General features: G+C 45.1%; 1 protein-coding gene across 1 annotated transcript; it reads right to left on the reverse strand.

The window, feature by feature from the left end:
- Window positions 1-3,368: 3,368 nt before the first annotated feature.
- HTR1B (5-hydroxytryptamine receptor 1B) lies at window positions 3,369-6,759 on the reverse strand. Its single transcript, XM_072857836.1, has 2 exons — window positions 5,454-6,759; window positions 3,369-4,408 (listed from the first exon to the last, which is right to left on the reverse strand). Exon 1 carries the CDS (start codon window positions 6,654-6,656, stop codon window positions 5,517-5,519), a length of 1,140 nt encoding a protein of 379 aa, XP_072713937.1. The 5' UTR covers window positions 6,657-6,759; the 3' UTR covers window positions 3,369-4,408; window positions 5,454-5,516.
- Between the last annotated feature and the right edge of the window lie 16,387 nt (window positions 6,760-23,146).

A 23,146-nucleotide genomic window follows, 5' to 3' on the forward strand; every position in this document is an offset into this window, starting at 1 on the left:
ATGTGATTGATTAAAAAGCTTCATTTTCTGCTTGCTTTTCTATATGATCATTCTGGGCTTAAATGTTTCATGCTCATTATTATTATCAGCCAGACTCACTGCTGTAGGAGAGTTCACTTAAACTGTGCCTATGTTTTGGTTTAGGTACTAATTGTTGGAATATGTAAAAAAACTCTTTAATACGAACCACAAACCTTTCTGTCCTGATACAGACAAGTTTATAAGAATATATCTCAAGTATGTGTGGTTCCCCTAAAGACAGAAAGGTTCCCAACACATGAAAAGAAGTTAGCATCTACTTTATTGAATAAATGTACACATGTAATTTTCCTACATGTCTCTGGGTATGGTTCTTCCTTCTGTTTGCTCATCTGTCTGCTGGGGCCCTGAGACTCAGGAGTAGTAGCCCTGGGTTTTTTCCTTACACCCAGGTCAAGGCTTGGAGATTTTGGAAGAGTTCCTTGCCCTCTTTCTTTGCTACAGGCTTTCTCTGGTGGAGAAACCTGTTCTTCAATCTCTGCTACATTTCAATTTGAATGGGATTTCACCATTTGAATACAGAATTGCCCTCAGCCATGCTGCTCAGCCTTATTTGCTGCTGCAAATCACAATGCTTGCTCTCCAGTGTTACTACTACTTGTTTTTTTCACTTTATTCCCTGAAATAATAGCTTTAGACTGATCTGGATTTTCAGGTAGAAGTGCTTACTTCTGACAATATCCAGTCCTTTCTGACCAAGAGAGCATGGGAGCAGCAACTGTGAATCAGAAAGCCACAGGAGCACTCTGCTAATGGAAGGCAGACTGGCTTTTTGCAGGCAGGGGCAGAGGAGGGGGGAAATCTGCCGCTGCTCCAAATGGAGTATTAACTGTCATCCCTACTCTACATGGCTCTGCTGGAGGCTGAAGGCCAGGCCAGCTTCCTCAAACGCTGTGGACTGAATATGGTATAAATGTCCAGAAAATTAGTTGAAATCTCTTTTGTCCCATGGAGCCTTGGCACATTAGTCAAGGCATTTTCTTTTTCTTACGCATGCAGAAGAGGTAGAACTTTGTAGGCTGCTGCATGGCTGCATTGCAAGGGATTTTCGCTCTCAATTTCTATATTCTGCATCTGTGTTTTATTAATTGCAAGACTGAGAAATGCCTCTTAAGAAAAATTGAGGAATACTAGGAAAATAGTGCAGCTATGAGGCTGCAAACAGCTGCTCCCACAACTGCTACTCTTGAACAGTCGTATGTCCCACAGCACTTGCAGTGAGCAACACTATCATACACATATCCCTTACCATGAAACGTGGGAAGCATGAGGTTTGCAAATGTGTGATCAACTTCAAATCTCAGTGCCCAGCAGAGATTTATCTCAACAACGTCATTTGACAATGTTTGAACCCAATGCAAGAAATAAATAGATAAGAAGAAGGCATGCTGCTTCTGTAATGAAAGACTGAAACAGCATGGGCTTTGGAGTTTACCTGCAGGGTCATGAAGAGGTTCCCGTGACAAAATAACACCAAGAGGCAGGGTCCTCTGAGCCCCTTCCACAGGAGTACAGACAGAGGGTGGACAGAAAGGACAGCCTCTCCTACTGAAAATTTCAGATGCTCCATCCTTCCAGAGGCAGAGCACAGTGACCAGGTACAGCAAGGGAGTGGAGAGGCAGGAGGGCAACATCTCAGACATCAACATCTGACTCTCTCAGACCTCTCCAGAGAGAGTCAAAACTTTACTGCCACATCCCTGAACCCTAACATCTTTTAAAACCTAGGTTCAACCAGGACACACCCTGCCAGTCACAAAGAAGTGAAGCTCACATGGACCACCCTTCCTGTCCTAAAACACACTATGTGAATCTTGGAACGTGTTTTACGTATTTATGTTTTCTGGCACTGAGTGATGTTTGCCCTAGATTTCTTCTCTTTCACTGCAAACAGATGCGTGCCCTCACTCTACCTATCTCCCTGCAGGAACAGTTTTCTGAACTAGATGCTGCTGCTCAGGTAGCACAAGGCCTTTAACTAGCAGGTATCTCAGCAGGGTTCCAGTTAGCTTCCTCTCCTCCGGCCCCAAGTCGCTCAGCACAGCTGTCACGCCGCCTGTCTTCCCAACAATGAGTGTGGTTATCTGAAATGCTTGTTTGTGCAGAAAGTTCAGAGCCTTGGCATAAACTTGGAAGGATAATTTCTTGATGAATTAGCTTCTCAGCAAAATCCTCACATCACAACAGGGAGCCGGGAGTCTTTACTGCCAGTTGCTGAAGATTAAGGTATACTCCAGCAGTGTGAGGACCAGGAAGGTCTAACTCCTGAACCTCATGTTCTCCAAGTCACATAACTTTGTAAAACTGACAGAAGACTCAGCTCTCTGTGGAAATGCTGAAAATATTCATTTTACAGTCTAATTTTCCATTTTTTAGCCATGTAAGAAGCCTAGTGATTTCAGTGAGAATTTGGGGTAAACAAAATTCATTCTACAAGATTGGAAAATGACAAACGAGAATAGGTTAAGCATTGTTTCATGCTATCTTCCTTGCTTTTTTCACCCCATCTATGCAAAAAACCTAAATTTAAAAGGAATATAAACACTTCAATTAAATAAGATAGTGTTTTAGAAAATTATTCAATATCACACTTGTCTTTAATAATTTAAGAGGGTACTTTCTAGAAGCATAGTATAGTAGTTCTCTTTTTTAGAGGTATGTAATTTTGAGGCAAGTCTTCTGGATTTCTTCAAATTACTGAAAATTTTTATTTTCCACTACTTTAATTTGTATCTTGCAGACTTCTTTCCTGCCCATGACCACATCTTCCTCTTTACAGTTAATGGGAGTTTCAGAGGGTCAGGTTCTTTCTTTGCTATTCAATTAGGTAAATAAATCCTTATTACTTGAATGACTCTCTGAAGAAAAGCAGGTAGATAAATCATGTAAGATTTTTCCAGTCTTTATAACAGCCCCCATCTAGAATACATACATAAAGTTTTAAAAGAACATTGATTACAACATCCACCAAGTGCTAAAATAAGTTTTGTTTGCTTTTAATGGAATAAGAAAAATATTTGTAAAAGAAACCTAAAAATTTAATCTGGAATTATATGAAAATAGTAAGAATTATACCTAACAGTAGTGGTTAGGATGAAAGCAAAGCTGCCTGTTAGAAATCTGACCACTGATCTAACCTTGCAATTTCAGCCTTCATCAATTGCTTTCTTGAGTGACTCATCAAATCAGCGTTACCTAGAAAGTCAATACTGAGAAACCAGGTAAACCAATAAATACTCCTTTCAGTCACACAATTGCTACCACTCGTGAGAACACAGTAAAGCATTTTATTGTTTATACTCATTTTCATTTACACATAGGAGGAACAATCAATGCAGTTCTATCACAGCAGGTGGAACATATCCTGAAACTCTAACTTTGACTGCTGAATATGCACAGACCTGTCTTAAGGTCTGATCAGAAAAAAAAAAATAGGGGGGAAGTAGGGAGGAGAGTAATTTCACTAACATCAGTTAATTCATGATTCATGGGTATTTATTTTGCAGGTGATATAGCTCTTCTGAAAGAGCAAACTGCTTCCCTTCTTTACAAAATACACTAAATAATGTAATTACTTAGAGAATTCTAAATTTTTCAGTGGTTCATGCGGTAAGGGTGTGCAACTGACACAAAATGGAAAACATGGTTACAACATCAAACTGCTACTTCTATTCCCAGCTGGTTTATGGAAAAGGTCATTGGACTTCTTGATTTCTGCTCTTCAAGTTATGGAGTAGAAGCAAGAAGTATTTACTTTATAAAGGCAACTATGAGGACAGACTATGGATATGCAGTGCAGTTGAACAGGTCTACAACTCTTGTTTCTACAGCATTTGTTACTGTTTTGAAAAACAAATACAACTTTTGCACACTGTCACTTCTCACACAAGTTCAGCTGAAGGAGTCATTCACAGAATTTACTGTGATGCTCCTATTTTAAATGCTGCTTTTTTCTCCTCTTGGCCTCATAAGTGAAGTGAGCAACTCTTTCCACTGAAAGAAAGAAATTACAGGTGTGCAGAAGTACAACTACGCTACCAACACAGACAGAGACAACTGTGCTCTTGTGCACACCCCTACAACTGGCCGGAGAACAAATTAAGAAGTTAAGCCTGCAAAATAAATGAGTTTACTCTCAAACTTTTTCTTCAGTCCAGATGAATTATAGACCTTGATTCGAGGCTGCCCTCTTTTTTTGCAACTGATCTGCGTGACTATTGGAACAGCATCTCTGCCAGAGTCATTACACTGAAATGCAGAGCTGAGCAGTTTGGTGGCAGTATGTATTGACGTTTTTGCAGCATCATGAGTCTGGCAACTGGGCTTGGGGAAGTTTCAAGCAGTGGGTCTTTACAATAGCAACTTGATTCTGCAGACAAAAAGCAAAAGATTGGCAGAATTATTAAAGTATCACAATAAAGGCAAGTATGTATTCTGCAGAACGTGGCGCTGAGTTCAGCTATTAGCTGGCAGCTGCTTTTGTCAGAGGCGCAGAAAGGCACAGGTCTTCCGCGTGTGAAGAGAAACATAAAGGTGTCGAGCCTTTCACGGCGGCTGAAAGGCAGCTTTCCTCGCAGCATGCCTGCTCCCAGCCGGCTCCGCTCCCAGCAGGAGCAGCCGGAGCCGCAAGGAGGCCAGAAAGTAGGCTGAACTTTACAAGCAGCCTTAATCTGGGGCCTGTCCTACCTTCCTTCCTTTCCAAAAAGAAAGAAAAAAAAGCAACCCGACGCTGGCACCGGGGCTGCATCCAACTCCCTGTCAACGGGGTCGCATCCCCTTGGGGGGATCCAACTCCCTGTCAAGGGGGCTGCCTAGCGATGCCTCCAGCTGCCGGCGGGGCCGGGAGGCGGCACCGGGGACCGCCGCCGCGCCGGGGGGGCTGCCCTGCCCTGCCCGGCCCAGCCCGCCGCTCCCCCGAGAGCTCGGCCGCCAGATTGGAAAGCAAGTGCCGTTTAGCACTAATGGGTCTGAACACGGGCATTAGCATGCGAAATGGCGGCAGGCTGGTTTAATAGGTGGAATAACGCGCAGATTGCCGTGAGTCACTCCCTGCGAGCTGGGGGGGGACGACACGCACGCTGTGAAATGTCAGGAGCGTGCAGCATCGCCGCTGTTCGCCGCCACTTGCAAAGGGGCTGAACACCAGCCAGGGCAGTGCCGTGCCGTGCACGTCCCGACCCCCGGCACGGCTCGGCTCGGCTCGCAGGGAGCCGTGCCCGGCGCTCCCGCCTCCCGCCCGCGGGGCTCGCCCCCACCCCTCCGAGCGGGCTAGAAAGCAGCCGGTCCTGCCCCGGACGGGATGGAACAGCTATTTGTGGGGACGTACCTCCTCCCCCCATTCCCGACTCCCTCCCCCCCCGCCCCCCCCGAAGCATCGCCGCTCGCCGGGGCGGGGGCGCGGGGAGTGCACCTACCTGTGGCGTCGGGCACGGGCGTGCATGGGGACAGCCCCGGAGAACACATCGCATTCAAAATTTTCAGCTTGTGCATCGGAAACGTATGAGTTTGTGGAAAGCTTGTTTGAAGTCTTCGTTAGACATAGTATAGATGATGGGGTTGATGAGGGAGTTGAGATATCCAAGCCACGTGAAAAAGTCAAAGATGGCCATGTGGAACCAGCAAGCGTCCTTGCAAATAGGCAACACCAGGCTGATGATGAAAAAGGGCAGCCAACAGACGATGAAGGCTCCTAAAATAATCCCTAAAGTCTTTGTAGCCTTCCGCTCTCTAGCGGCCGTGAGCTTCTTTTTCTCTAGCAGGGCATCCGAGACCTTCACCTTCACCTGGTTCATGTACACGGGAGAGCCCGTTTCGCTGGATCCCTCGGGGGCCTTGGAGTTTATGGACGTGACGGAGGAGGACGACCCCGGGGAGTCTGTGATTAACTGAGCCCGCGTTAGTCTTTTACCTGCTTTCTTTGGCGTCTGCTTCAAAATCCGCGATCTGGCTTCCACGTAGATCCTCCCGTAGAGGGCTATCAGCAGCAGAGTGGGGAAGTAGAAGGCTCCCACCGTGGAGTACACGGTGTAGAGGACGTGGTCCGTGTTCACCACACAGTGAGAGACTTCCTCGGCCTTCGCCTGCCGCCAAAACAAAGGGGGCATGGAGATGCAGATGGAGAAGACCCACACCAGAGCGATCATGCCCGCTGCCCGCTTGGGAGTCCGTTTCGTGGAGTACTCGACGGCGTCGGTGATCGCCCAGTAGCGGTCCAGGGCGATGACACAGAGGTGCAGGATGGACGCCGTGCAACAGGTGATGTCCGAGGACAGCCAGATATCGCAGACGATCTGGCCCAGCGTCCACTTGCCGGTCACAGTGTACACGGTGCTGATGGGCATGACGAGGATGGAGACGAGGAGGTCGGTGACGGCCAGCGAGGCGATGAGATAGTTGGCCGGCGTGTGGAGTTTCCTCGTCTGGTAGACCGTGGCGATGACAAAGGCGTTGGAGAGCACCGTGGCCAGGGTGACGAGCGCCAGGACGACGGCGAGCACGATCTTCCCGGAGAGGGGGGTGGCATCTTGGTAGATCCCTTCCTCGGCGCTGCAGTTTCGGCCGTGGTAAGAGTCGTTGGCGGGGAGCAGCGGCGCCTGGCAGGGGCCGGCCGGCTCCATCCCTCCGCGGCCGCCGCCCCCGCAGACGGCGGGGCTCGGCGCGGCACGGCGGGGCCGCTACCCCGGCAGGACCGCGTCGGCGCCGGGGGAGGGCTGCAGCATCCCCGCGCCGGCACCACCTCCCGCCCGCCCGCCCTTCCGGGAGCACCGAGCGGGCTCCGCGGAGCCTCACTCCCCGCGGGCGAGGGAGCCGGCCAAACCGGGGGCCAGGCGCGCCCGCTCGCCCCGCCAGCTCATTGCCCCGCCGCCTCCCCGCGGAGCGCGGCGAGCCCCGGGCATGGGGCTCCCGCCCCGGCCGCCCCTAGGCGCAGCCCCGCCGCCCGCGGCTCCGCACCGCGTCTCGACGGGCGCAGCGGCAGCGGCGGCGCCGCATGCCCCGGCCTCGCCCCCCGGGCTGTGGGCGCGACGGCGCGGCCGCGGGGGCTGCGAGGGCAGCGGAGCCGCCCCGCCGGGCCCTGCCTTCACACGCAGCCCGCCGCAGCAAGTTTGCAGCCGCCGCCGCGGGTGCGGGAGGAGCAGGAGGAGGAGGAGGAAGAGGAGGGTCCGCGGGAGGCAGGGGGGGAGACCACCTCCCATGGCGCCCCGCCGCGGGCCATGCTGTCGGGGCCCGGCCTCGGCCCAGGGCCGGCAGCCGCGGGCAGGGGCCGGTGTGAGGGAGCGGCGAGCAGCCGCCGCCCCTTATATAGCGGGCGGCGCGGCGCGGCTCCGCCGGCACCGAGCAACCGGTGCCGCTCCCGGGCGGGCTGCCCGCCTGCCCGCGGAGGAGGAGCCGCCGCCTCCCTCGGCCCTCCCTCCCTCCCGCACCCACCCGCCGTCCGACGGGGGGGCCCGGCCCGCCCCGGCCCCGCGCACCGCCCTACCGCCGTCCCCCCGCCCCTGCCCCCGCAGGCGTCGGGAGGAGCCCGGGCTCGCCCCCGCCCCAGCCCCTCCGCAGCGCGGCTGGGGAGCAACCCCCCGTCCCCCCCCCAGCCCGACGGGGGGGTGCCACGGCGCTGGAGGATGCGGGCCCCCCGTCCTTCGCCTGGCCCCATCCCTTCTTGCACCGTGCCCGCTGGGCCGCGGGGCTGGGCGGTGCCTGGCTCCCCACGGAGCCCGCTGGCCGCGCGGGGGTGGTGCCCCGCCGTCCCGTCCGACGCCGGCGTTGCAGGTGCCGCTCGGTGCCGGAGCTGGGCGTGCGGGGAAGGGCAGGGGCGAGCAGGGCGGTGCGGGACAGGGGCGCAGCCGGAGCGGGCGGGCAGCTCGGGTCCGCCTGCCCTGCCCGGCGGGAAGGGGCTCTTGCACCGCAGCACGGCGGGTCACACTGCTGCGGGGCTGCACGTCCCACCGGGGAACGTCGCCTGCTTTACACTTAAACTTTTAGCAATCCGGCGCCTCCTGGGCTCAGGCTTTCTTACACTTTTTTTTTTTATTTTCTTTTTTTTTCTTCTGGTGTGCTTGGAAACGCACATCCGTGATTGAACAGCCCTGACGTGCCCTGCAGGATCCTTCAGTGCTCTCGGGGGGCGGAGGGGCAAGCGGTGTACCGGGAGCACACACTTGTCCGGGTCCCGCAGCTCCTGCCGGCGTTTGTTCTCTGCAACCGCTGGAAAGTTTTGCACACAAAGGGAGGTGCGAGCTTGGTTTTTCCTGGGTCAGGATAATTCCAAGCTCAGTGAAATGTCTGCACTCCAGCCCTTGAGTAAATCTCCCAAAGATGCCACGACAAACCCAGTAAAGAGGAGGCAAGGGTTTAAGTCTGCAGGCATGTTTGTGCACACCTGCACATGCTGCTACCTGCCTAAGCTCCCTGCAAACTCTCAGCACTTCCCTCTCAGATGTCTCCTCCTGTCTGGTTTCCTCTGTGGCAGGAAGGCAAACTGTTCTCGTGTGCCCCTGTCCTTCCTGGGCCACGCTTAGCATCACACAGGGATAGGCACTGCGTTGTTCTGCCTGAGACATTGAGCTTATGGGCAGAGTGAAAAACCTCAGCATGCCTTTTATAATCCTTGAGCAAGAGGGACTGGCACACCTGAGAGGATGCAGGTCAAGGAAGGACAGCAAGAGGAGGCTGGAGAGGATCCATCATGGCCCAGAGGGGTGAGGAAACTCTAGGAAGAGAAGCGTTGAACTGAGAGCCAGGGCTGCACAGCAGTGTGGGAAAGCCAGAGCCCTGCAGGGACAACCCTTTCCCTCCCTATTTCAGTATTGGGCAAGTTGCCCTGATCTCGGGATGCGCTAAGCACCCACAGGTCCCCTGAGATCAAAAGGTAGTGACGGTGCTTGAGATTTTGTAAAATCAGTCCCAGATCGCTCTTAGTTAGGCTGTCTCAAGAACTGATAGAGGGAGAGGATTGCCTTGGATTAATCAAAGTGTGGTAGTCAAGGTTTGCCTATACTCACTGAACCGATAGGAAGATAAAATGTCAACAAGCCTTTCTGTTTTCCCAAAAGGCTTGGGATAGGGTTTGGTCTGTTTCCATGTTTTTATTTTGTGGTGCCTCCTTATGCTCAGTGGAGCCTGGTAATTGGTTGGAGCCTCTAGTCTTTACTGAATTAAAAATAATAATATAGAGCTATCTACATTCTTCTGATCTCTTTGATGGGCAGAGATTTTATAATCCTGGTTTCTAATACAGCGTGCTATTGCTTCCACTTCTGCTTGACAATTCTGGCTGAATTTAGTTGTACTTAAGTTGGCAGCTGCCCTTGAGCCTCTGTAGCTCAACATTCTTCCCAAATAGGGCTACATATCTAGAGACTGATTTAAATTTAAAACACCAATAATAACAAGAGCAAAACCTAGTCCCTTCATTCAGCTTTGGAACAGCTTTCCTCTTGTGGAAAGACTCTTCTGATAAAATTATAGAGCCTCCAAGGGTAATGTTCTAGCCCTAGCCACTGCCATCAGCCATGTCGTGTAATGCAGACAAGTACTATGTGACTGGGCGATGAGTTCTGGCCACCCTACTAATGTCACTGTTTACCCTCATTATAAAATGTTTGTGTTCTGTGCACAGCTTTTGCTGTTGCCCTTCTCCATTAATTCTGGGTTATTATTCATCAGTAATCATCATTCATTGCTTCCCTCTTTGTCTTGGCAAGAAGATGCTTTTCTCCTCCCTTGTTTGTTTTCTTCTGTTGTGCTCACTTGTTTCTTAGTCAGTTATGTAGTACTGCTGCCAGTGGTCAGGAAAACATTCACCCAGGGCATGCCAGGTCTAGCTGTGGTGACTTCACTTGACTTCCCACAAGGATCACCTGGTTCTCCTGGACAGGTTCAGTAAGCATTCCCCATGCTTCTCTCTGCAGCTTCAGTCTTGGGATAGGGATAGCTGCAGCAAGACAGTAAAGTCAGCTTCCTAATACTGCTCCATGTCATGGACCTGGTGCTGTGCATCACTGCTGGTGGGGCATGCAGAAGACACTGGAGCTGCTGCTTTCTTTAGGCTGTGCATGCTGGGTCCCAGGATTTGTGTCAGAGCAAGATGTACTCAGACTTTCAAGAGTTACTCTTCCTCTCTGCCCAGCCAGGCTGCGCACAGCTCCGTGCCACGGCTGGGCTCCCACAGGACAAGGCTTGATGAAAGCAGGAACCAGCTTCTACCTCAATCATTAATAAGTACTGGAGTCTTGGAGTGCCAGTCAGAAACATATTGTGAATCATATGTATTATCACATGAACGATCATATCTCGCTGCTGTGCTGTCACCCTGAAGCTTGCATTTCGCTGTTTATGTTCCCCTCTCCTAACTGGATCTGAAAAGATGCTTATGGGAAGAGATCCTATTTCCTGAAGCTTTTGGCTTCTGTGCAGAGGCAGGCATAAAATTAATTTCTTTCTGCTGGTGTAAGACTGTTTATACTTCTTATATCCAGATTTTGATGTACTAAAATACCCAAATACAGAAACTGCAATGAAAACTGAGCCTATTACTGGTTTATTGCATCACAAACTGCCCATGTATGGCATAAATGTCATCAATGACTTATAAATAAATTAGAGAGAGGAGACAGACATATAGGAACAAACCTAAGTACCAGAAAGGAAAAGTCCTCATCCTACAGTCAGATCTGTCCTGGCCGCAGATAATGTTGTGTGGGTTTTGGCTTTCGGATCTTTTAGGTATATTTGAACACAGGGCTCAGTGCGCAATATAAACTTCACCTCTGCCCTTGACTCAGGTGGCAAGTTGAGTGTAATGCCATCTGTAGCCTCCTGCACTGTGATGAGATTCATCTTCATATTTTAAATAATGAAATTCTGAGTCCTTCGGTTAGCGAAGATAACCTTCACTATGTAAATCAACGCAGTGGTATTTTGTTGAGTTTGCCAACAGACAAATAACGCTAATATATGTGTGAAGTTTCTCAATGTTAACTTTGAAATATAGCTGAGGCCATTTAAATGCTAACACTTTTAAGTCACTAGTCAAAATAAAAACACCCAGCTTGAGTTACTGAAATTTAATTATAAGGAACAGCTGGGCCTGGTTTTGATTTTGACTCTAAGGACCCAGAAAAAGAAAGAAGCACATGGGCTCAATAGGCACACATATACACCGAGTTTCTCAGCCCAAGGGAATAAAGCCAGATCGAGTTATCTCCTTATTCTTCACACTGGTCAGGCACAGTTGCTGAAAAATGCACTCAAGTGCCTTCTGAAGAGTTTTCAATTACTCTTTAAGTAGGCAACTGAGGTCAAGCAAAAAGAAGCTCCAGTCCTCCCTTACACTGTCTCTACCATTTCACCTCCAGACACTGCACCCATCCTGACACATTTCAGTTCATGGTGGCAGCCGTTGAGGTTGGTGACTGTTCCTCATTCATCTGTAAGGGGTTTGCTCTTTAACGATGTTCCTGGAGATGCTCCACAGGAAACCGCTTCAATCCTGCCCCATCTTCTCTCCTTCCATGCTGCCCATTATTCTCCTGCTTCGTTACAAAGCATAAGAAACAACTGCTTGTGTGGAAAGGGCTGTTGCCTCCTCATTATTGTGGTTTCCATCTGAGGCTGCTGGAGCCTCTAATTCACACTAAAATCGGTGCAAATGCCTGTTTTGCTGCCAGAGGGTCTGGTTGAACAATCATCCCTACAGTTCAAGCTATCTCCAGTTGTATACCTGAAGGGGTTTTAGCCCACCGGGATCTGTCTGCGATGAAATACATGCAGATCCATTGGGGAATGAACCATAGGAAATAGCTGTGACAGTACGACATAAAGGTACAGCTGTCTACCATGACTGAAAGTCGATGGCATAACCTTTAACTCCTGCCTGTCACATAAGAAAAAAAAAAAGAGAAGAGCACCTGTTCAGCATGAAGGCAAAGGACCCTGCATTTAGACTCTGTAGGGATTCAAATGAAAAAAAGTCTCAAGTTCTGTGCTCAGACCTGGCAGAAGATAAATCCTCCACTTTCAGATATGGACCTCTATCAGGTTTAAAGCTTTGGCCCACTTCAGTATGTTCAGATCTTTCTTTCTGCTTTAGAGGATGAAGTCTGTAAGGGTTTCCTTTCAGGATCCAGAGTTGATTTCAAATGGGCCCCAAATATCAAGTTTTCAGAAATGAAACATTGAATTCTGTGTTTAAAAAAAAAGCCTGCACACATTTTAAAGCAACAAGCGACTAATGCAGAAAGCTTGGTGGAAACTTGTGCAATGCAGTGAATCACAGCAAAGAAGTAAAACTGCTGAAAATTAAGAATCGTATCTTTTCCTTGTGAAATCAGCATGTCAACATTGGTTTAAAGGGAGCTACAAAGATTTCTTCCTACTAAGGATCTGGTTCTTCTGCATGGCTAATTAATATTTATCTAGGAAAGAAGGTAACATATGCTAAGCCCACTGCCACTATTTATAAGCATGCTCTAGTCTTCTTTGTTCCCGGAGGTAATCAGAAGCTAGGAGCTTTTGCTGGCATGCAGATTTGGGCTGCTAATTTAACAAAACGCATTATCCATTAGAGTCCTTTTAGGATGTCAGTGTTTACTAGTTGACAGTTTCTTCTGCAGTATGAGACTTAATTGCAAAATTTAGTTGTCTATTCTGCTTAGCAAGAGGCTTAGAGAGAGGCACTTACAACACGCTGAAATTCAGGAAAGGAAGAAACTTTGAAGGCCACAAAGATCTTGTAGGCCTACCTCCATCAGCAGAGTAGGGCAGCAAGACTAAAGCAGTAGCAAATAGCTATGGCATCAATCAAATGCCAGAGCTTTGCAAGGTCAGGAGGCCCTTTGAGGGATTTGGGATACGTGCAGTTACTCTCAGCAGCATTTTGCAAGGTAGAACACAGCTGAAGATCTCATTCTGGTGACAAGTGAGAGCTTCTGTAAACCCATTAAATCCAACATAATCTAGTCTTGGAGTGAGGCTGTTACAAAACTGTTGGTCTAGATGCTGCAAAGTGTGAAATCCACTCTACTAAAGAATAATCCAGCCAGCAAAGGCCATCAGTATTACCACTGCTCTATGTGTAGCTCTTTGAGGAAGAAAACAAAGACTCTGAGAAGCAAAAGGCTCAGAAGAGGTAGATAAATAAAATGTCACTTCAAGCTTCTGCCAATACGAGCCAGTGGTACGTCCCACTGGCTGGAAGCAGAACTGTATCTCATCTGACTTTGAGAAAAGTAACCAAGTAAAACTACAGAGCCAGATCAGCAGCCTGGATCAGCATCAATCCAATGATTTAAGGAAGCTGTAGCCAATGCCATCAAAAGATGTGGCCTGTTATTATTTTCCAATCTTTTCATTATCCAAAGGTTGTTTAACTGACAGGTCTCATAGAAGCCTGTAAAACTGTGTTTCTTCATGTCTAGTGTATATGTGTGATTATTGGTGAACAGAATACTTAACTGTAAAACATAGATGTGATCTCTATTTAGAAAGGTACATTTTATTTTTCATTACAGGAAGAAGTCAGTCTTAAAGGATTCAGGTCTCAGGTAGAACATGCACAGATAGAACTTTTGAGCTGATCTTAAAAATACCTTGCTTCTGGGTGTAGCCTTTAATGGATTTTAATGGATTTTAAAAAACTGACACATGGTCTTATCCTCACTTGCAAGATCATGTCTGTGTTTGTGGAAGCAGAATCAGACAACGTTATTTTGTAGCTTTTGTATTTCAGTTGTGAATTTCATGCGTTTCCCTTTCCTTCCTTGGGAAAATCTTGTTACACCCCTTCCCCAATGCTTAGTCTCCTCACAGTCCTGTCTCTACACTCCAGGAGGTCTGCAAAGTCACATTGAGTGTACAGTTCACCTCTTTAAGAGCAAGACAAGGCTTCCAAACCCAAGCAGTCGTCTTCTTACCAACTATAAGAAAAATATGCATCTATTATTAAAAAAAAAAAAAGCAACCTGCAACTCTCTCTGGGTTTTCCATGGCTTTCCCATCGCTCTTGAACATTCTTTGGACTTGGTCCACATCTGTCCCCACATCCACTTAGTTCATGACTTTTCATCCTAGTCATGAACTTTCTCCCCCTCACTTCCAAGCTGCCTTCTCAATTTCTTGCTCCTGCAGCTGGGCACACCTCTGTACAGGAGCCCGACCTTCTGTTCCCCCACACTGCTTACACTCCTGTCACTGGGAAGGAGGAGGGAGAACATCCTTGCATATCCCCCCAAGACTCACAGCTTCTCTCATGATTAAACCACAGCACTAAATCATGGGGGATTTCTACACTCCAAAACCCTAAGTCCCATGTAAGATGCTGGAAAAACCTCAGGTGAAGTTATCTCACTGTCCAAGCTGCCTCTCCTGAAGAGTGGAGCTAGGAAGGTTTAGTAGCTAAAACAACTGGCCTGCTTTTTATCATGTTTCAGTTACTTTTTTCTAGCCTTAGAAGCTGCACTGTACATACCCAAATGCTACATTTCCACACATTTTCCATAGCCTGCTGTTGTGGCCATGACCCCTTCTCTCTTCATCCCTTCTTTGTGCATCCCTTCCCTTATCTCACTCCTCCACTAATACCTCACTAACAAGCAAATTTTCTTTACATGACTTTCAAAGCCTCTGGTAGTTTACCTGCTTCTCATCACATATTTAGGTCAATTACTGCTTCCCACTAGCCTCTGATGCTGGCCCCTCCCAGAGTCTTATTTGATTTAAATCAGACATCTTCACGCCTGCCCAGGCTTGAGAGAAGCTTCCCGTAACAGGCACAGGTATCCTCATTATCTTACCTAAAAATCCACCTTTGCTGTGATGCCTACAAAACACACTTGACAGGAGTCAGGCTGTTGGTTAAGCTATGACTGCTACCTATTATTCTTCCTAGCAGTATTTTGTTTGCCAATGTTCTCCCACCTATGTGTCTCTGCTAGCGCTAATCTTAGACTGCAATTCTTTAGAACAGAGACTACATATGCACTCTGAGTGCTTGCAGAGCCTTGAAAATAGCTTTGAGGGTCCTGGTCCTGGGCTTTAAGTGGCTTGCTATAAACTGCTTTTATATCAATAGTAACTGTTAATAAAATCTTCTCTTTTGTTGTTTTTCTTCTGTACAATTCAGAAATCAGTCGGTGATCCAGGATTGATACAAGGCACACCCTTAGCAACAATGACTGATATGACTGATCCACATAAACTGACATGATCAGTGCAGCAGAGAGTTCAAAATAAGATCAGCCAGAACCTACAAAACATAAAAATTCCTCATTTTCTGTTTGAGGAAAACTGGAATGTTTTGCTATTTGAAAAAGATAAGAAGAACTGTCCCTTATTTCCCTTATGCAACTAGCCAGAAATAAAATAAAGTAAAAGACCAGACTATTAAAATGTAATGTGCACCTGACTGTTTGCTTCTATTGCAGCTCTGAATTCTGAGCTGTAGACATAAAAGGGGAAAAAAAAAACCCCAAACCTTCTAGAAAAGATGTACCCAAAGACTGAGGGTTTGGGAAGCAGAGAGCATGACTGCCTTTTCCCTTCTGCATCTGCTCCTTATCTGTCCTAAGAGATGAAGTTCTCCAAAGTCTCCCCAGATGAGAACTTCCCACTTGAAGTTTGATTATAAGAACTGGGGGTTTCATCCTAAGTGATCCTGCCTAACCTCTGCCTAAGTGGATACACTTAAAATAAAACTTTAGGTACCTGGGCATGGCAGACAGGATCTCTAATCTTAGTGATCTTCCAGGCCTCTTCCTCTGTCCTTTGGCTGTGGTGGAAATATTGGCATTTATTCTGGGAAATCTCTTTCATTAAGGGTATGTTCCTTGCCTCAGCGAGGCAGACTTTCTTACTGGCTGAGTACTATATGTAACATTAGATGTTAATTTACTTTTATTTTGCTGGCCTATCAACGGCCTTTGGACCAGTGGTGCCAAATCCAGTAATGCAGGTTGCTTTTCTACTTGATTCAATATGAATCTGGTAAGAGCTCACCACTGCTTATTTCCTATGTCAGGTACAGTTTGTCAGTTCCTGCAAAAAGAGCTTTTAGTTTCATGTTCTCAAAGAGAGCTGTAAGATTTTAGTAGTTACCTTTTCAAAACCCAGCGTTTCAGTAGCATTGTTCAGTCTTTGCCATTTTGATTGCCATTAAGCACACAAAGTCCTCTGAGACATCGTCCTCTGAAGAGCAGTGAAACATGGGTCAGTCAGATGTTGACAGCCTAATATTATCTGGCTGAAACAGTATGAGGAGAGGTATACCTGGGAGCTGATGATCGTGTGTGCTGCCTTTCTTGGGTTTGTTACATGAAAATTATTAGAGCATGTTTAGATATTCTCCTTTCCTTCATGAAGGGAGTCCTTTAAGCTTGTCTTGGAGATTTTAAGCATACTTTAAAATCACCTGCTCTCTCCTTGGTACTTCACTCCTTTTTCTGGACCCAATACTGCTTTGATTTACAAGGGTCAGACTGCTGCTTTTCAACTACTTTGACTTTCATTGATGTATCAGCAGTTTCCATTGAATTACCTATCATCAGATTTACCAAAAACACAAAACCAGAGAAATGAAGAAACTAATTACTTGGATGTCTAATCATAATCATGCTTAGTGTGACCTTGAAAATGGAGGACTGGGTGAAATGGTTCTAGGGCTCTTTTGGTGAATTTTCTACATTTTGATATATTTGAAGCTTAAAGGGCACAATTTTACCCTCTCTAATTTAAAGCACACTTGGTGGGCACAGCCAGATGCAAGGAAAGCAATAGAGGAATTTGAGGATATTTATTCAACTGTTTTAGATAATTTAGTCTTTGCATCTTGACAATAGTAGATTACACAAGCAGCAGCCTCACTAAATTATACAATATTCAGATGGAGGTAATTTGTAAATGGATGTATCTCTGTAGGAAAAGTTTGTGTGGGTTACTCTGAAAGCCAGGAATGTGAAAGTATAGAAAATGAATAGCAAATAACCTCAGGGACTAAAACCCAATTTTGACAAAATAAGGACCAAACCTTGCTATCATTTAAGTAATATAACTATGTACATTTGCAGTTAAATTCCACCTGCACTACTTACATATTAGATAGCATTTTTTGAATATTTGAAACTTGTTAAAGAATTTGAGCATTCGCCTAGTGCAAGCAGAAGGGAGTTTGAGATAATGGCAATATCTTGACAGACAATTTTTTTAGGCTGGAGTCAAACTGAACTTGGCACAATGTGGGATGAGATTGTTAGGAACTGATGTAACTAATGTGAAAAAAAAAAGGACTAATACTAGAGGTCATACATAACTAGGCTAGTGGAAATTATGCTTGAAGAGGTTTGGATAAAGACAAAGTCCTTGACCAACACACCTAACATTTATCCATAACCCTAATTCTTACACAGGAGAAAGAAAATGGTTGGGTATTCCTATGATACCATCCTTCCCTATTTATCCACGAACAAAGATGAGAGAGTAGAGGGGCTGCTAGGGACGTAATCCTTCACTCTGATAATACGAAGGTCACCATAGTTAAATGTTGTCATAACTATATAGCAGAAATCAAAAGCATAAGTAAACATGATTCTTCAAGGAGGGAATCCTTCTCTTGATTATAAAATATTCAGAGATCGATGCAGACTATTAATAAAGTAAGCATTAAATGTAATTTGTTGGGAAGTGAACAATCATAGTGGCAAAGAGTCCTGGGAAAAGCAATGTAATGCTAACGTATCAGGAAGATATAACAGAATGGCAAACTGAGTGTATCTACAACCTGTTCTAAGAAACAGGAGCTGTCTATATACAGAAGCAACATAAAAGTTGGGGAAATACTTCTACCTGTTTGAGGCTTCTTGCAACCCATGGTCAAGTAATAGATTTTTAAAGACCCAAAGAGTATTAGGGGTTTCTACCAAAGAGTATTAGGGGTTTCTACCATAACCACAGGCCACACAATTTCACCAACCCTACTCTGACTCGAGAGTTTGTGACTGGAGTGAGAATCAGGCCACGGAGAAGGGAGACAGGCAATATATTTTATCAGCCTAGCTGAGATAGCTGGAAGAAAAGCAGACAAATCCTCAGGGACACAAGAGAGAGGTGCTGACCCATCCCAACTCATTCTCCCACATCCCTTTTTAATCTATTCCACTGGTAAATTGCTTTCTGTGATAAAAATTTCCATCTTCTTTTTAACATGAACTTGGATGACTTGTGTTCAGTGTTCAGCAGTTGGTCCTTGCATGTTTTTGTCTGTTCAATTAAAGAGTACCTGGCATCGAATGAATTCTGCCAATATAGTTCTCTGTAGCCTGCAATAAAATAGCCTGCAATCAAGCTTCCTTTTTAACCTCTTTCCACAGGTAAAACAGACTTGCTGTCTTCAACTCTTTACATCCCCAGTTCCTCCTTTTTGTGATATTTGACTTCATGGTCTCATTAGTTCTTCCTACACCATTCTCCTAAGTTGTTTGCCTTACGTTACTTGAAGTTAGTGTAAGAAGACTGAAAGATATAGATGTAGAGAGATATCAGATATGTATGATATACACATATACTATTATATATCGATTTTATATATATTGTTACATATATAATAGAATTATATCTATGATATAATATGTATACATGTATATGTATATGTATATATGTGTATGTGCGATCTATATAACTATATGTGAAAGGCAGTCACAAAAAGGAAGGGAAGAATCTATTGTTCATGATTGTGGTGGTTAGTATAAGAAGTAATGGGAAACTGCAGTCAGGAAGTTTCTTACATTAGAAAACTCTTTAGTTTACCTTCAGAATAGTGAAGCTCTCAAGCTGTCTTACTTCTAGGAGAAACACAAACCAGAACTAGTATAAAATCAGAGCTGCACATTTTATTTTAAAATATGCTTATATAACATAGCTGTTCACTAGTAAATTGCAGATGTACCCTACCGTTTAATAAACTAATCAGTGGAAGCAAGGTAGGAGGCAATTTGAAAGAGGAGCTGCCTCTATCTCTGCTGCATTGGCGAGGCAAAGCCACAGGCTGACCTGATCCAGTGCTGGCACAGGTCTGCTCCCCAGAGGAGGTCTGGCTGGATGACTTCCAGAGGATCCTTCTCTAGCCAGTGTTTCTATGTTTCTTTGCATTAATGCAGCAGGACTTCTGGACATAGCCACGAGGGATTAATAAATAGTAATGACCAAATTTTGGAAAGGTAGCTTTAGCTATCAAGACAATGAAGATTTTTTTGGCCTTGATATAGGCTTGCCACTTTAAGTATTGTATATGGGTGGGAGTGGGGAGAATCACCGTTTGGGTTAAAATCCCAGCAGGGTTTGGATCCTGCCTTGTCATGCCACTGGCCAGCACTATGTGTTAACAAAATAACGGTGACCTGATTCTGGCAGTGTGCTGTTTGGCTTTCAGAATGAATTGCTGTAAAATCACGGGAATTAGAGAAAATAGGGATCAGACTAATGAAGTAAGAGATATGAGGGATTGCCAGGAATGTGGAAGAGCCCAGTGGAGAACAGGAAACAGCAGTGTTTCACCGGTCTGAGTGCCATTAAAGGGGGGGATACAATGTGCTAGAAAGCAAAATTGATGGACTAAAGCAAATTTGTTTAAATTATTGATCAATGCAAAGTTTTGCCTTAGCATGTATGAAAGCAAAGTGTTACAGTTCTGTTACTATTATTGTTGTTCCTATTAGTTATCCAGTACAACTCACTAAAGGTTGCTTTTGTGCTAGGCAAACCCTGTGGATCCTATGATCTTCATAAGAATTTTCATTTACCAGGAACACTCAGTGGCTTCTTTTCTAACTTTTGTTTCATGCTAATAGAGTATTTGTATGACAAAACAGCTCTTACTAATCTAAGGATTTAATAAAAGGTTCAATTGCAGAGGCATTTTTCTGAAAAGCAGGAGGATATTTATTCGCTCCTCAAATAGCCATGAGGAACGTTAAATGAAGGGGTTTGTAGTTGGAGATTAATACTGGGTTTAAAGGACACCTGACCACTTCAGCAGAAGTGGGTTTGTAACAATCAGAGCAATGAAGTAAAGAATAGGGAATTACTTCATTTGTTGCAGACAAGTCAGAAATTCGAGCCTTTGGTAAGCTTGGAAATTAGCCTATAGAAACACATTTGAGTTCAGCTTCTCTCTGATAACCACCTCTCTGATGGGTGAGGTGACTGTATGGTGCAAAATGCATTTTTGTGGTATGGGAGTCTCAGCGAAATCCCAAACCTGTTCACCCTGTCTGGTCCCTCATTAGTGAGAATAAAAGACTCGCAATCTCTCTCTGATAAGAGGAATTTGGGAGTCAACATTCAGCCACGGATACATGCGGAGAGCCTGGTCTGTGCTGATGAGTGCTGTTAAAAGCATTACAGCCTGTGCCAGGGCAGGATAGAGGATTTGGTGCTACACGTGTCTCTCTGCTGCAGCAAAAAACAGGGAGGCTGCCGTAGCCTAGTTGCCTCTGCAACTAAATGTTTGCAGCATACGTTAGACTTTCCCTATAAAAATGTCTTGTTTGCCAGAATGCTAGAAAGGATCCTAATGTAAATGAGATTCAAACCCATATTGCACACTACAGTAATGCTGATTTGTTACAAAAGGAAGCGCTGCTGTTCAACACTGTGTTAATGAAATGGTGACACATATCCATCTTGAAAGCACTGTGGGGAAAGGATGTTGAAGCAATCGATTAGGAAACAAGCAAAATTGAAAAGATATATTTTTTTACAAACCAGTGTTCAATATGGGCAGTAGGCTTTGGCTGCAGCTCTACAAAATTCAGATTTACTCCTCAATAAGAAAAGGATATACTCTTTATTTGTTGTCATCTAAGTTGACACCAGAAGAGTCATTTAATGAATCGTACTTAGGTTTTCCTAGATCTAAACTGGAAAGGAAAACAAAACTGCAGAACCTCACTAGTGTGCGCCATAGAAACCTGATATTTTACCCTGCAAATTCTCAAGATTTTGTTTTGTTTGCCAGTTGTCATTATGTTCTCCATTGGTTTTGCAATGCCAGTTGCAAAATCCAGCCTTATTTTTATTTAATGTAATACTTCTGTGATGGCAGTCATGGATGTTATGTAGTCAAAACTATGCTTGTAAGACCAGTCAAGAGTAGGAAGTCATATTGCACAGCACTGAGATTTATCTAGCTGATAATAACATGGTTACTTGTAAAACAGTGAATGGAAATAAAGGCATTTCTTACTGTGTTTGGTTTTGTTTTTCTTATACCAGGAAGTTCAGTGATAAAGCCAGCTACCAGTAAGGCAGTGGCAGATCTGGATATTTCTATTCCTTTGAAACAGTCAGAAAATATTTCAAATCTTTGAGATAATCTTAAAAATCAGAATTCCTCTTATAAGAAAAATTGTGGGCATTATAAGTCAGTGTTTTTCTTAATCAAACTATTAATTTGTTTCTTTTGAAACTTTTTTTAAGAAAAGGGAACTGGCACACAGCTCAGACGTCTAGTGTTTTGTCAATATGTGCTGCCTTGGGATCCTTGTCTCTCAGAACAGAAAACTGAGCAGATTTCTTTCCATGTGATTAGGAAGTTCTGCAAATCTGCACCCTCTTTTCCTTCATCTCCTCCATTTAACCATGTGCTGTTTTGCTGAAAACTCCTCCCTCGCCCGGTCGTCGCACTGACAGTTTCCTCTGAGCTACAATCTCCTTGTTTCACCTTTCAGCTGTATCTTTCATTCTTTTTCCTCACTGGCTTTTTTGCAGTCGCTCTATTGCTTTTGTGAAAGGTCTCCTTGGCACATGCCTACAATGTTCTTGAACTTTGCATCCTCTCCTATCACTGCGTCGTTTCTCTCCCTGTTCTTCCATCCGCACACTCAGAAATCAATCAGCACTGATTACCCGCTACATCTACGGGGGGGCAGAGCTGCAGTTTTGAAAGAAAAATTGTGGAGGAATTCAGACTTCAAAGGGGGTCTCATTCTGTTGGATCAATTTGGACTGAAAACGTTGGAGTAACTTACTGTTCTCCGAAGTGAATGCTCCCACCAGTCAATGATAGCTGAATAACTCAGACCTTGCAGAACACATTTCATTTCAAACCAGTAAAATGCCTACTTCATCCTCTCTGGAAAAAACTAAATGGTATCAACAAAAGCAAGGGAGGGATGTTGTTATTTTAATTATTGTTATTGCCGGCAAATAAAGCACCGGAGAAAACTAAAGGTTTGTGTTCACAAGCTGGCATATTCAAATAATGCAGATGCTATCACAGAAAATTATTTAAATGCCTAATCAGCGTATAGCCACAAAATAAGAAGATGTTAAGCCAAGGAATCTTTGGGGTCACATTGATTTATTCAACAGTTGATGCATTTCATATGATCACAGCAAGCAAACAGAATTGATTTAGAGCTGCTATTTATGGAGATTGGCCTACCAGGAGTTGTAACCATTCAGTCTCCTGGAAGACTGTCTCACGCTGTATTAGTAATGCGCAATGCAGACTGACAAACTTCTGTGATTATTTACCCTGTTTGTGGCACCAACAGATCAGTACCATTATGCCTTCCTGGTAAACTTTATGATCCTGTTTCTTTGCTCACTGTCAGTGGATCGTAGAAGAATTTCTTCTTGTGGGGAGTCCAGCTTGATTCAGGAGAAATCAAAATGCAGGGCTGAGGGAACTGAGGAAAGCGAAGTTTGAGAAGAGTGAAAATTAAAGTCTGGAGGAGGTGAAAGCAGAGCACTGGAGCATGGTGTTTTCAGCACATACATAATGCTTAGGAACTCACACATCATTAATAAGACACATATTTAAAAAGCAAAACAAACTTTTAGCGCTTGGTTCTCTCAGATAATTTTGGAGGTTTCTTGAAAGTTTTGGAAATCGGCTTGTCATTAAAATACACAAATCTGAAAAAAAATTATTTTACAAATAACAGAAAAGGTGTGCCTGGTATACTGTATGATGTTGCCTTTGAAATGTAGCCATAGGGGAGATACTATAATGGGATGTGCTGCTTATCTAGCTTGGGAAAAGGATAATGTAGGCTTGTTCTTCTAAGTTGTGTGCTACACTGGAAAATGTTACAACATCCAGTAGAAGCATTTAAAAAAC

Source organism: Ciconia boyciana, chromosome 3, assembly GCF_034638445.1.
Source record: "Ciconia boyciana chromosome 3, ASM3463844v1, whole genome shotgun sequence".
NCBI lineage: Eukaryota > Metazoa > Chordata > Aves > Ciconiiformes > Ciconiidae > Ciconia > Ciconia boyciana.